The 14,923-nt window shown below is 32.7% G+C and overlaps 2 protein-coding genes across 2 annotated transcripts; both read left to right on the top strand.

The window, feature by feature from the left end:
- The first annotated feature begins 6,024 nt into the window (after window positions 1–6,024).
- NC2alpha (negative cofactor 2 alpha) lies at window positions 6,025–9,925 on the top strand. Its single transcript, XM_012373355.2, has 5 exons — window positions 6,025–6,411; window positions 6,621–6,693; window positions 6,844–6,937; window positions 7,184–7,366; window positions 7,435–9,925. The coding sequence occupies exons 1-5, from the start codon at window positions 6,313–6,315 to the stop codon at window positions 7,721–7,723; spliced, it is 738 nt and encodes a 245-aa protein (XP_012228778.1). The 5' UTR covers window positions 6,025–6,312; the 3' UTR covers window positions 7,724–9,925.
- A 715-nt stretch (window positions 9,926–10,640) lies between these two features.
- On the top strand, window positions 10,641–14,875 carry LOC105675862 (lipase 3-like). The gene is made up of 8 exons (XM_012373335.2): window positions 10,641–12,549; window positions 12,843–13,041; window positions 13,123–13,237; window positions 13,444–13,687; window positions 14,020–14,175; window positions 14,265–14,352; window positions 14,462–14,604; window positions 14,683–14,875. Exons 1-8 carry the CDS (start codon window positions 12,433–12,435, stop codon window positions 14,833–14,835), a joined length of 1,215 nt encoding a protein of 404 aa, XP_012228758.1. The 5' UTR covers window positions 10,641–12,432; the 3' UTR covers window positions 14,836–14,875.
- Window positions 14,876–14,923: the final 48 nt, after the last annotated feature.

Below are 14,923 nucleotides of genomic sequence, written 5' to 3'. Positions count from 1 at the left end.
AGATTGGTTAATGACGTCATTGCAACCTCTCCACCAATGAAAGACTTGCATTTATAGTAAAATAGTGATTGATCAACCCTAGATCGTTCAAACCCCGTTTATTCGAAAACGCTATAATAGCGTTTACCATTGAAATATATACCATACTGGAACGAGCACGCCTTTGTTCTTGACCGGTCAGATGGAGATAGCTGTTCGGACCCGGATCTCTCTATCTAACCAACAGTTTTGGTCACGTGTTCACAACTACTATTAGTCGAGAGTAGACGAGATAGAAAGAGAAATCCGGTACCGAGTCACTGCCTTGTCTGACCGTTTTGTTGAATGGAGGGGGTAGCCTGTGCTCGTTCCAGTATGGTATATAGTTCAATGTCATTAACCAATCTTGGGTCGTTCAAATCCTGTATAATCGAAAACGCTATAAGTTGCAGTCGAATGTGATTGGTGGATTCAAAGGTAAAAATCAATCACATTCGCATTTGCTATTTAGGGTCTATTCAGGCAAATTTTCATAAGTGCATACGCATATGCATAAGAAAATTGGTTTATGAGAAATGGACCAATCCAATTGCTTATGCATATGCTTATGCGATTCTTCGAGTTTTAGCGTTTTCGATTATACAGGATTTGAACGACCCAGGGTTGATCAATCACTATTTTACTATAAATGCAAGTCTTTCATTGGTGGAGAGGTTGCAATGACGTCATTAACCAACCCTGGGTCGTTCAAATCCTGTATAATCGAAAACGCTATTAGTCTCATCGACATATAAGCCGAGAGCACAAGCTTTTACATAAAGCATAACGCATAAGCATAAGGAAATTGATTGGTCTATATATAAGCATAAGCAAATGCATAAGGAAATGGACCAATCAATTTCCTTATGCTTATGCGTTATGCTTTATGCAAAAGTCTGTGCTCCGGCCAATAGAATGGACTGAGCATCGCGATGGGTAAGCGCGCGCCTGCTTTAGAGTGAGAGGTACTACATCTGAGGCCTATGTTTGTCTCTTTTTTTGCAGGGCCGTCCAAATAAAATTGCGGACCATGCGCATTTTTCTATAAAATGTGTAGTCAATAGATTTTTTTAGAATTTATTTTAAAATTTGTTTTAATATATTTAATATATTTATGAATAAACAATAAATTTGCTTTAATTTATATTATATTTATATTAATATTTTATTAATTATAAAGTTTTATAAATAGATATATGTTTACAAATTTTATTATAAATATTATTATTATCTACACACTATACTAATGTTATAAATAATAAAAAAATTATATTGTTAATATATAGAAAATTTTATTTATTTACATTTATAAAAAATTACAATACTACACATTATTATAAAATATAATATGATATATGCCACTTACAGGATATTGTTATAATTATATGTATAAAACAAAATTTTATTATATAATATTTATAGTTACATGTATTTCTTATATTTCTTATATCATGTATTTCTATATCTATCTTATATCTATTAATGCATAAATAAAATTGTTTTTGTTAACTTATGTCTTATTCTATTTATGACTGCAGATTTTGTCTTTGCTGCGTGATTTAATCTTATTTTTAAAAAATTAACAAAAATTAATTTTATTAATTGATATCTATGATCGTTTAAATAATTTTGTTCAAAACAGTGGTCCTTATGATAAAAAACATTACTCATTACTTTGCGTAAACTTTTCATTAAAAGAAACTGTAAAAGATTTTTATGTTGAGAAAAAATATTATTTTCCCTAAAAGTAATTTCACCTATTTTACACAATAATATTACATCAGCAGATGCATTAATTAAACCACCTCTTGATTTTAAATGCTGTAATTTTGAAAACGTTGTGTCACTGTGTAAAAGAGTCAAACAGACATTGCATGATAAGTCTTTTGATATTTTACGTACTATAAATCCTGCAATATAGCCAAGTACATCATCAATATAATCTTTATTTATTACCTCAAATAGAGCATGAATATTATAACTGTGGTCATAATTTATATTATTATTCAAAATATCAATGTCATTTTCTTCAGTTATACTAATATTATCAATATTATCTTTATGTATATTAGTGGAAGTAATATTTAAAAAGATAGTATCGTCTAAAGCAACGCTATTTGCATATTTTGAACCGCTAACTTGTGCATGCGTTAACAATTTTTTAAAGACAGCCATGAATTGCGTACAAGTAGGGTTGTTATTATGACCACAATGATTTCGTACTGCAGAAAAAAATAATTCCAAGTGGTCCTGGGATAACTTATATGTTAAAAAATACGACATATTACTGTTTTCTTGTATCCAATTTTTAAATATTCCTACAATACTATTTAAAGTAATAATTAACCCAAAAAATCCAGTTTTGCGTTTTGAATGTAAAATTGAAACTCCTTGATATTTTAAAGAAGATATATAATCTATGAAACAATTAATTTTTTGTGTAATTTCTGTTAAATTTTTCGTAGTAATAGGTTGTCTAGATGGAGTAATACAAAACTTATTTCGAGAATTTAAGACATCAAAAATATCATTAAACATTAAGCAAAATTCTTCTGTTGCCTTACTATTTGCGAATTCCGGGAGTTTAATAGATTCTCGGAGATACTGCATACCTTTTGACACACTATTGCTTAAAACTTGAACCGCGAGACAAACTTTCATTTTTTCGTTGTACCAATTTAAGTGTCGAAGTCTAACTTTAGTATTTACATGTAATCCATATTTTTCTTGTATGCGTATCAATTTTTGTACAAAGTCATATTGTATCTCTTCGTTATTCTTATTTTGAAGAACTTTATATTCAGCAAAACAGTTTCTAACTAATTTAATCATATGACATGCATCTAATATGATATATATTCGTTTTTTAGTAATTGGATGCAGAAAGAATACTTGCAACTCTTTATCAACTTGTAATTGTGCACCTAATATATTTGCCATAGTAAAATTATATTGTGGACCGTCAAAAGTTAATGAAATTATGTCAATACCTGTTTCATGGATACTTTTTAAAACGTTTGTAATAATATTAGCACGATCCCTTGCAGTCAATGCATCGATGAAATAATACGCAACTGGTATTTTCCAATGTTCGTTAATAGCTACTGCCATAATAACACTTCTTTAGCTAAAGGCAATTCATCACTATCTAGTTTTGTCCCAAAATTAATGAAACCTATGTATTCTTTTCCATTAAAATCAATCTGTTTTTTTATAGACATATCATCAATTTGTAAACCGCAAAGAATAGTGTGATTCTTTTCAATAGCTTCGCGTGCTTTTTTTGTTAAACAATCTAATGCAGGTTGTGAAATTCCGGGGGATCCATCGATAGAATAGTACCATTTACGGATTGTGGAAGGATGTGGTAAAATATTTATAAATGATCTCCGAACAAAGTCATAGGCTTTAGGAGAGTAGAAGTGTAATGTGGCTGCAAAAGTTTTCAATTCTGGAGGAAAAGCATTAAATTTATGCTTGTGTGAAAGTACTTTTTGTACTAATGCTACAAGTGCAGGAGATTCTGTTGACTAGAAAAGAATAGATAATTTTGATACGTATTAATGTACACATAATTTACAATGATCACGACAAAATAACTCTCCGCAGTGGGTATTTTTGCTAAAAATATTTGCAATAATGAGAGCAATGTAAACAATACATTCTACATACATACATACACATATATATATCGCCATTATTGTTTACATACATTGTAGAATGTATTGTTTACATTAAAACTAATTACTTACTTGTAATATATCTCTAGCTGTGCTTGTTATTAAATTATTATCTTTTAAACTCTTCATCAGTGAGCGTAAATCTTTAACTGTTTTCTGTAGTTTTCCGACTTTATCTCTAAATCGTTTTATCTCCTTCCGTTTTTCATGCAGTTCTTCAATGAGTGCTTCCAAGCAGGTTTCTGCTTCAAACGGTGATTGTGAAACCTGTTTGACGTCTATATCACGAAATGTTCTAATATTTTTTCGAGGCACTACTTCATCTTCAGTTGCCTGTTCCATTGCTAAGGATCTTAAGCATAAAAATAATAACACTTATCAACAGTAATTATTCAATATTTTGTTTGTAAATTACCTTTTCAAACATGTATGTTTCTTGTTGCAGTATTGTGTACTTTCTATGCTCTCTTCTATGCTCTCTTCTATGCTCTCTTCTATGCTCTCTTCTATGCTCTCAGAGTTGCTACGATCAGTGGTTTCTCCATTTTTCTGTAAATTTATAGATGGGACTGCATCAGATTTGATATATTTTCTTTCCCCAACAATACTTTTTGTGAAATCCTGTTCATTAAAATGTTTTGAACACACTCTTGCATTTGGACTGATCTGCTTGATGTTTAATGCAGATAACCATAATTTCTTTATGTGTTCTTTTTCTGGAACTCTGAAAATAATGATAATGTATTATTTTATATTGTATAATTCAATTATTATTATATTACAAAATATTTAAAATAATGTTCTAAATATCTCTTATCTGTAAAACGCATAATCTAACCTAACTTTTTATAATTTTATTTTACACAATTTTTATTACATACTATTACATATCTTAATTTTATTATATAATATATAATTTTAATATATATTTAACAAAACTATGCAAGTTACGTATATAATATAATTACGTATATAATATAATTATAATATAATTACGTATATAATATAATTAATTATTATACAGCTTTAAAACAATATGTTTAAAGAATGTGTTACAATAATGTCCTATAAAAAATACTTTTAATGTACTTACTTATGCATCTGTATATCCTTTTTATTTTTATCATACGTAATTTTGCATACAAAACACCTTAAAACCATTTTTTAATTTTTAAAAATAAAGATAAACGTTTCACATTATTCCAAAGCGAGTAGGCGAAGGTGAGGTGTCAAATTTAATGCTATGTTACTGCTAGAATTCTGGAGGGGGACGAAATAACAAATCAAAAGTTTGCAAGAGAGACAAACATAGGCCTCAGATGTAGTACCTCTCACTCTAATAGCGTTTTCGATTATACAGGATTTGAACGACCCAGGGTTGATCAATCACTATTTTACTATAAATGCAAGTCTTTCATTGGTGGAGAGGTTGCAATGACGTCATTAACCAACCCTGGGTCGTTCAAATCCTGTATAATCGAAAACGCTATAAAGCAGGCGCGCGCTTACCCATCGCGATGCTCAGTCCATTCTATATGTCGATGGTTTGTCTGGATAGGCACTTAAGGCCATCACACACAAATAGCGTTTTCGATTATACAGGATTTGAACGACCCAGGGTTGATCAATCACTATTTTACTATAAATGCAAGTCTTTCATTGGTGGAGAGGTTGCAATGACGTCATTAACCAACCCTGGGTCGTTCAAATCCTGTATAATCGAAAACGCTAAAAATGACATAACTGCATATGCATAGCATAAGACCGTCTCGACCAATGAACATGCTATGTAAATCAATATGGCACCTTTATGCTAGATGTTCATTGGTCGAGACGGTCTTATGCTATGCATATGCAGTTATGTCATTTTGTGTGTGAGGGCCTTTAGCCGTTCAGTGAGTGGCGAGTCACTCTCATTACTGCTCACTGTGATTGGTCGATTTGCTTACGATTACGACTAAACTTTTTTACGTGTAATGACCTTAATTCGTGTTGAACTTGACCCCAAAATTTATGTACCAAATTCTCGCGCATGCGTAACGTTAGTAGGATAGCAACACGTTTTTAATTGGTTTTAATTCTTACATGTGAGAGAGAAACAAGCCTATCAAAGATTCCTTTCTCTTTATTCCTTTCCGTAAATTTTCAACACTCTTCGAACAATATGAGCAGTCTAGTATTTACTATGTATGGAAGTAAACATTGGCAACCATCTTGCTGCATTTTGGCGGGAATTGAATTATGCATCAATCAAAATGCGTCATAAACTATTACACAAAAGATGGGAACTCCCGCTGCTTATTAATTTATTCTGATATCTATTCACAGATATCAAAATGGCGTAACCAATCAAAAATTCGCTAACTTTCTCTTTTTCATTAGCGTCAGTTGGCTTGTCAGAGAACCGACTTTGCTTTCTGTCCAATTATTTGATATGTCCATGGAAAACAGGCGGGTGCATCATATGTGGGTGTAAAGTTTCGGAACAACCCCTGCGTTGCTTTGCGTATAGGGAGACAACAGGAGACAATACAAAATTTCCGTTGCGAAAAACTTTTCTGGTTCCCGTTTGTTTACGCGTCGTGTTGTATCACGTGCGTACGTGCGTGCGTGCATGCCATTGCCGTGCCGTGCTGCGAAATCCGATCCGTTCCCCGTATGTAGAAACAGCATGCCTAGCAAAAAGAAAAAATACAACGCTCGTTTTCCAGCGGTAAGCAAATGCTGAACATCTTTTTCTGTCATTGCGGAACACATCGGCAGTAAAAATAAAGTACCGTAGAAATGGCATATCTGTTCATCACATTGACTTGCGTCTTTAATGGTGAACACGTAATGATTGGCGTTATTCAGAAAAAATGCACAGCGAGCAAAATCGAGGCAGAAGTTAACATAATCTAATCTCGCGTATTTATTTGTCAGGGTCGTATCAAGAAGATTATGCAGACAGACGAAGAAGTTGGAAAAGTCGCCCAGGCAGTGCCAATTATAATCTATATCCTTTCTTGATTATCTTCTTTTTATATGTTTTCGTCTCTTGCAAGCACTTGATTTATATAAGACTTATATAAATTTGATATAAGTTGTCTAAGATACATTATTATACATTTTCTATATCTACAGTTTTTTCCTTAACAAGGCTTACCTAGGACACTGGAATTATTTGTACACTCTTTGCTGACCAAGACTATGCAGATTACAAATGCCAAAAATGCTAAGACTCTAAGTCCAACACATATGTGAGTAAACATTTGAGATTGAATGTTATATGTATAAAGCAAACTTTTATGAATTGGTTTATTTTGAATTAGTAACTGTTGAAAGATACAATTAATCTGTCTAAAATAGATTTGAAATGATAGATAGCAACAGAGTTTTTGTTTTTTTTTTATATATTTATAAATAAGCATTTTGTTGAAAAAATAGAAACTTGGTAGACTTAATGTAAAATAAAACCTTTATCTGCAAGGTATATTTGTTTATAGGAAACAATGTATTCTATCAGAAAGTAGATTCGACTTTCTAAAAGATTTAGTCAAATCTCTGCCTGATGTATCGGGACTTGATGATGAAGTACCTATGTCACCAGAGACTTCTATCTCAGGAACCAATTCATCAAACACAGCTACAACATGTCCGATTGCGACACAGCATTCTAATCCAGTAGGGTAAGTTAATCAAAGCTTTACCTTTTCTAAAAACTTACCTAATTTATCACAATTCGTTATTTTTGCAGATATCAGAAGCAACTGGGATTACCAGGTAGCATTGAAGCTATTGCAAATCATAAGATTACGAAAGATAATGGATCTACTACAGTTCAAAGCAATTCAAACTCTGCTAATCAAAAGGACGCGTTGACAGCAGGAGGGCACTCACAGATTCCAGAGTTCCAGATATCTGTACCTACATCCTTGCAAATTAATCAACTAAACTTTTATACTGAAGTCAATCCAAGTGCAAGCAATCAACCGACATCAAACTTCACTTGCACTGGCGACATCGACGAAGATTACGATACATAGTAATTTCACAAGATCTAGGAAGTTGAAACTTATCTTGTTGTACGTGTGACGCATGATTAGCTAACGATTAGCGACTATGTGCTCATGCACGGATCAAAAGCATCTATCAATTGCTCATATCACCTGTAAATTAGCGTCGTTTGGTCGAATCGAAGCAATTCTTTATTTGCTAATACGGGATGTTCCAGAACTGCGTGAATAGTTGTGGGATTATTTAATATTAAAAAAATTTTATTTTTTTATTTATTTTAAGCGGATATATTCAATATATTTGTTGTCGATTTTGTACATTATCTAGAAGCCAACAGTATTTTCCAGTTACTTTGTTAAAAACGGCAAATTATATTAAAATATACTTATAAAAGAAAATTAGCTCATCAAAAATTAGTAATAATTACAGACAAATCGATTTTTTTCTCAAGTATTGGAAATATAAATTAAATTTTCCATCATGTGCAAGAAAATGCTAATCGGTATTCCTTTTTGAGAAATTATCACAGGCTGCCAATTGACATTATCGGCAACGAATATGTTAAAAGTTTAATACGCGTTTCAGGATATAAAATACTTTGTTCCTGAAAATTATAAATTGCTACAAATAAATGATGTCTCATAATCATTATTTATAAATATGTTTATGTTGGCGTCTTCTACGCTACTCTGTACACAGTTACGTAAACTATCATGAGTTATGTCAAATTTAGTTTTTTTTATTAATTGAAGTAACATTCGTATATAGGTTGTATAATTTCTAACATGAAATAAAACTTTTATATTTATGTTAAACATTGAGCGATTTTATCGGTAGCGTTTGATGTGGTATATGTGCTCACAAGACATATTCTGTAATCAATGTATCTAATTGTAAAGTTTCTGACTTAATAGGTTTGTTCGACAAACATGTTGTTTGTATGAACACGATCGAGTCGTACATTTTTTGTCCTAAAACACATTCAGACAAAGATACGTAGAAAAAAATAAGGAAAAAACTAATCTGTAAACATTCTTGCATTTGATCGATGCGATTAATTATACATATATATATATAATTTATATATTTGATGTGTATAGTGTAATGTTATTATTTTTTTCTCCTTTTTTTTACAATTTTGTGTATTTGACAACCGCGGCAAATTAATTCTATTTCAGATAATATAAAAAAATAACACAATTAAGAAGCTAGTAGTTCTGTTAGATTGTAAAATCAAGAGTGTCGATATAATAAATAAGCATGTAAAAAAACATTTATAGGGATCAGAATGTTATGCATATATAAGTTGGCTACACACGGATGAGAAAAAGACCTAGAACCGTTCCTTTCAGTTTACCACGTGTTTAATCACCAGCTGGTATCAAAATTTTTCAATAATTAGAATATAGAGTATAACTGTATTATATGAGACAATTCCGTTTACAATTGAGCAAATCAATTTGATAAATTTCCTGTTAATCCGTTAACATTGCTAACATTTTGCTTACTGGGTTTATAATTGAAGCTGAAATTGTAGTGATAGAATTCTCTTTCGGCTTTTATTAGATCAATAACATAAAGAAAAACAAAAACGAAAAAGCATAATGATGCGTCAAACACAGTACATACAATAATTTATGTTTAATTTATTAAAACAAAAAAGTAAACCTAGATACGGAAGCAATGCATACGTACGTGCGATAAAGCCACACATACACGTGTCTCAGTATTGAAGTTTAAACAGGATATTATTCCTCGATAGGGTATCGCTTAAACGTGCAGTCTTCACAATGCAACATCCATGCGTCCTTTCCCCGCTTCTTCGCGGCGGATTTAAAATAAAAATCTTTTAATAATACGTGTATATAATATGTCACATAAATAGATCTATGTATATTATTTTATATGTTACACGACTGAAGAAAGCACATTTCTCAAAAGTGTATACACGACAATGATGTTGTTAGTTTGTTTGACGACGATCGAAATGATGTTTTCTATACTTAACGAAACGAGTACGAAGCACTATACATGTCTGTAGAAACGCACACGTTAGATGTATGCATGACAACACGATTACGACCATAAATGCCAATCATGTTGAACGCAAAGATACGTTTAAGTAATAAATTAAGATCGATTGACCACACATATTTTATATTTTTCACACATCTCTTCTTTCAGTTCATAATTCCACTACATATTCTGGAATAAAGAGCTTACGCCATTTACATTGCGATTTTTATTCGAACGAAACAATTAGTACAATTGATACAATTGATACAATTGAGTGTATGTATAAATATTACATTTTTCCTTGATATTCTATCCTTTTGTATTAAAAGAGATTATAAAAAGTTATTTATTACTTATGTTATTTATCACTTTTGTATTATTTTTGTACTGTTCATGACAGAGTTCAGATTCTCTCGCGTCTTTAAAGATCGCATAAAGAAAGATTACGCTAGAAAAATAAGAAATTTATCGCTCGGGGTTAAAAAGTTACAAGTTATTTATTTCACTGTTTTGTATTATTTTTACACTGTCCAGGACAAAGAGGTTCAGATTCTCTTGTATTTTTAAGGATCGCATAAAAAAGGTCACGCTTTACAAATGGCAAATTTATTATTCGGGATTAAAAAGTTACTTTTTGCGAGAGGTGCTTGGATCCTATGCTTGACGTAAAAAATAACTTCTTAATCTCGAATAGTAATTTGCCATTTTTCTATCGCATAAGAAGTTACTTTTTACGTAAAACATAAGATACAAATGCCTCTCGCAACAAGTAATTTCTTAATCCCGAATAATGATTTGCCATTTTTCTAACGTGATCTTTTTCATGCAATCTTTAAAGATACAAAAGAATCTGAATTTTGTCATCAAAAGTATAAAACTGATACTATATATATATATATATATACAAAGTGAAATAAATAATTTTACTAGGTGCGCAACTAAGTTTCCGGGTTTTTTTTATCAATGCAAAATGGAAAATTTTAAGAGAAATACAAAAAACGGTTTATACAAAGTATCGTCCCTCGCTAGCTACACATTTTTGCCATCTCTCTGGCAATACATGAATACCGCGACGATAAAACGACGCGTCTTTGAATCGAAACCATTCATCCAACCAGTTTTGCATTTCTTTGAAATTGGCCAAGTGTAGCCCAGCCAAGCCATGCGCCATCGACCGGAACAAGTGATAATCGGAAGAGGCCAGGTCTGGTGAATACGGCGGGTGAGGTAGCAGATCCCATTTCAGCGTTTTGATGGTGTCCTGGACGATGGAAGTGCGATGGCACGGAGCGTTGTCGTGCTGCAATATCACTCGTTCGTGTCTCGTGTCCCATTCTGGCCGTTTTTCGAGCAATGCATGGTTCAAATTTATCAGTTGTTGTCGTTGTTGTGTTTGCGTATCATCTTCATTCAATAACGCTTGCAGATCGGCGTCCTCAAATGTTTTTGGTCTTCCGGAGCGCTCCTTGTCCTCAGTGTCGAAATCGCCACTTCTGAAGCGTTTAAAACAATCTTCACAGGTAGTTTTCAGGCATGTTTACCGTAGGCTTTCTCAAGCAAACGACGTGCTTCAGCTGCATTTTCTTTCAAGTTGAAGCAGAAAAGCAAAGCTTCCCGCAAATGCTGTTTATTTGGCACAAAACTCGACATCTTTATTGTTAGAAAAAATATTTTTGCGTTGCAATATGTGTTGATATTATGACTGGTTATTGATGACAGATGTCCAAGTTAATAAAAAAACACAACTTTAGCATGTATATCAACTACATGTATCGTTAGCACCATCCATGTGTGAAACCTGGAAACTTAGTTGCGCACCTAGTACAATCTCTTTTTTAATGCAAAAGAAAATGTTAATGAAGAAATAAATCAGCGAATTTTCGAATCGTTATTGATATTGATTTTGCGATAATGCACGTGTAATGTTCAAATTCCGTAATTAATCGTCTCTTTCAAACCTGTCACAAAACTATCAATATTATTCAACAGTAACGTGACAAGACAGGGCATAAAATATTTTTACGAAGATATTTGATCTAATATAGCGGTTGACGTAATTAAGCATGGACGCGCGGCGGGAACGCGTGCTCGGCGTACCTCCGGTATCGCCGGTTCGACTTTAGGAAGTTCGTGTCGTTTATAAAAACAACGCGACTTCGAATACGTGAGTAATAAAAAGAGAATAATAGATTAAAAGTAGATTTATAAAGACAGCTCGTGGAAATAAATTTATGTTCAACTCTTGTGTCGCAGCTCAAAAGGAGGATATAAATAAAACCGTATGAGGACTTTCCGCGATCATTTGAAGCTCTTCGTAAAAGAATCTTGGCTCGGTATTTCAAATCAAATAGTGAAATCTTTGTTGCATCTGGAAAATTATTGAAAATATATTTAATTATTTATTTCATTATAATTATATACAATTTATATTTGCTCATTTGTATTTGTAAGTTTATTGCAATTTCCCTTCATATATTTATATATAACGATTTTTTTCATGAATTATATACTTATAATTTTGATTGTGCAACAGAAGAGTATTTATTTTATCAAAAGTTTCTTAATTATCAAAATTGTTTTAAAAGTAAACGCATGGTGTCCTCCGTTTAAATCTATATTTGCCTACGGTATCGAAAAATTACGCACAAAGATACATTGATAACACAAAGTGCATATTTTTACAAGTGACACCGCAAGTATCGGTGGACTTTCCGTCGAAGAAATGACTATACATTTGTATTTTGTCTTGTTGTTGTGCTGTGGATTCATCGTTCAAACAAACGGATTGTTTCGCACGAGTGAATTGTTTCCATCAATCGCAGATCCCAATCTGTCAATGGTAAGTGGAATCTTGAGAAATAATTTAGAAACACATAGACTCTTTACTTAAATGCATTCTTTATTCTTATATAATTTCGTTTATAATAAAATGTACTACAATGCTGTGTTATAGAAGTGCAAGAATTAATTTTTTTTCTTGAAAGCGTAAATATTGTATTTAATAATAGCGGATAATTCACGAAATTCTGAAACATTCCTTATTTCATCAATTAATAAATTTAATGATTAATAGCTGAATAGTAAACTCAACTGCCGATTATATTTTAATCAATTATTTATTACTGTTTTTAGGAACGTATCGTAAGAAACACCGGATATCCCTTTGAACTTCATCACGTAACAACCAAGGACGGATATATATTATCTGTGCATCGGATACCATCTAATAATACGAATGTAAATGTTCAGAATCGACGAGTGGTGCTTATTATGCATGGGCTGTTGGGATCTTCGGCAGATTGGGTGGTCCCGAGTCGAGATCGATCAATCGGTATCAATTCAAATTCGATTTTTTAATTTAAAAAAAAAAAAAATCCGGCATCAATTAAACAAACGACTCTTAATATTATAGCTTATCTTTTGGCTGATAATGGTTACGATGTGTGGCTCGGTAATTCCCGCGGGACCACCGCCTCGAAGAACCACACGACGCTTTCCCTGCAGAGTGCTCAATTTTGGGACTTCAGGTATCGTGAAGCTCAAGCGCGCTAATCGCATTTGTCACGTTTTGCGATAAGGCTGATGTTAAAATGTGATAGTCATTGCTTTACTTCCGCAGCGCTAACCGTGTGAATACGATAAAACAAATGTTCGAAATTCTTTTGACTAAGCCGAACATAATCTACACATATAATGATTTTCGCGAGTATTAATAAAAATTCGTTACGTTCAGCTGGCACGAGATGGGTATGTACGATTTACCCGCTATGATAGACTACATATTGGCTCATACCGGCCAGAAGCAACTATTCTATATCGGCTTCTCTCAGGGCACGACGCAATTTTGGGTGCTGATGTCCCTCAGACCGGAGTATAACGAGAAAATCAAGCTCATGTCCGCTTTAGCTCCTGTGGCTTATACAGGACACATTATCGGTTTGCTGAAACCCGCAAGTTTCTTCGCAAATTTCTTTAAGGTAGAGCATTAAAGCACTCTCTGAAACGTGAATTTAAAGAAGTAGAAAAGTCACTAATAGAATTTTCTTCCTTTCACAAAATTTGTTTTATTTTATACATATAAGCGATAATTATATTATTCATCATTTTCTACAAACAAAACCGTAATCGTATTATTATTTATACAACATAAAATTCGTACATATATTTATAAACAAATCGAACTGTTCATTCGTTAATGAGAATATTGTGATAAATATCTTTATTACCTTTACGTTCTAAACTAATGAGGGATTAGATTTTGTCAAGTGTTCTGTATTTGGTGCTAATCAGCTCTTATTTGATTTCGTAGGGAATTTATAGATACACGGGATTCTTCGAATTGTTGCCGAATACGGCTTTGATGAGATTCTTAACGCAAAACTTCTGTCGAGAAGGCATGCCGACCCAATACTTTTGCGAATTCATTACTTTCATTATCGGAGGCTTCAGCACCGAAGTAGATCATGTGAGCTATCAATGCCGAAGAAACTCGGATTATCCGAGCCAAACGTGACTCCGATCTGCTTATGTGAAAATAATGTTACATATTTTCAGGCTCACTTCGCAGAGTACGTGGAGTTTGCACCGGCGGGATGTTCCTACAAGCAATTGGTTCATTACGCGATGGGTATTCAGAATCCAGGTATCAATTGAAATTGAAATTATATGAAATTTATAAAATTTCAAAAATCTCCCGCAATTACATACATGTGCGCGTTTCTCATGAAACAAATAAATTATTCTTCTTGCAGGACATTTCCGACCTTACGATTACGGCACGCTAAACAATATCATGGTTTACGGGCAGTTCACGCCGCCAGAATATCCCTTAGATAGGATTACAGCCCCGGTGATTTTGTATAACGGCTTGAACGACTTTCTCGCTCATCCAGACGTAATCAAACGCGCATTTAATCATCTTTGCAACTTTGTGTTGGGTTCGATATCTTATCGCATTGTGTTATGTTTTTAGGACGTTGATATTTTGAGCAGAAAACTGCCAAATATTGTGGAGAAGTACACAGTGACATTGACACGACTGAATCACTTCGATTTCATGTTTGCTGTAGATGTACGACAATATGTTTACGATCATCTGATAGAGAAAATGAATTCCATTCCATAAAGGTGAAATACAATGACATTGGGAATATCGTATTGACAATTATTTCTATCAATTATAAATGATTTGTGTTAATATATGATTATATTAT

This window comes from Linepithema humile, chromosome 1 (assembly GCF_040581485.1).
Source record: "Linepithema humile isolate Giens D197 chromosome 1, Lhum_UNIL_v1.0, whole genome shotgun sequence".
NCBI lineage: Eukaryota > Metazoa > Arthropoda > Insecta > Hymenoptera > Formicidae > Linepithema > Linepithema humile.
This window is presented reverse-complemented; position numbering and strand designations above follow the sequence as displayed.

What these genes read in the sequence shown, in the direction of transcription:
- LOC105675862 (XM_012373335.2), top strand. Translation starts at nt 12,433, where the DNA reads ATGACTATACATTTGTATTTTGTCTTGTTGTTGTGCTGTGGATTCATC. An exon ending in TCAGCACCGAAGTAGATCAT is followed by an intron (nt 14,176 to 14,264) that starts GTGAGCTATCAA and finishes ACATATTTTCAG; the next exon opens with GCTCACTTCGCAGAGTACGT. An exon ending in GATGGGTATTCAGAATCCAG is followed by an intron (nt 14,353 to 14,461) that starts GTATCAATTGAA and finishes TTCTTCTTGCAG; the next exon opens with GACATTTCCGACCTTACGAT.
- NC2alpha (XM_012373355.2), top strand. Translation starts at nt 6,313, where the DNA reads ATGCCATTGCCGTGCCGTGCTGCGAAATCCGATCCGTTCCCCGTATGT. An exon ending in GGCAGTGCCAATTATAATCT is followed by an intron (nt 6,694 to 6,843) that starts ATATCCTTTCTT and finishes AACAAGGCTTAC; the next exon opens with CTAGGACACTGGAATTATTT. An exon ending in CAGCATTCTAATCCAGTAGG is followed by an intron (nt 7,367 to 7,434) that starts GTAAGTTAATCA and finishes TTATTTTTGCAG; the next exon opens with ATATCAGAAGCAACTGGGAT.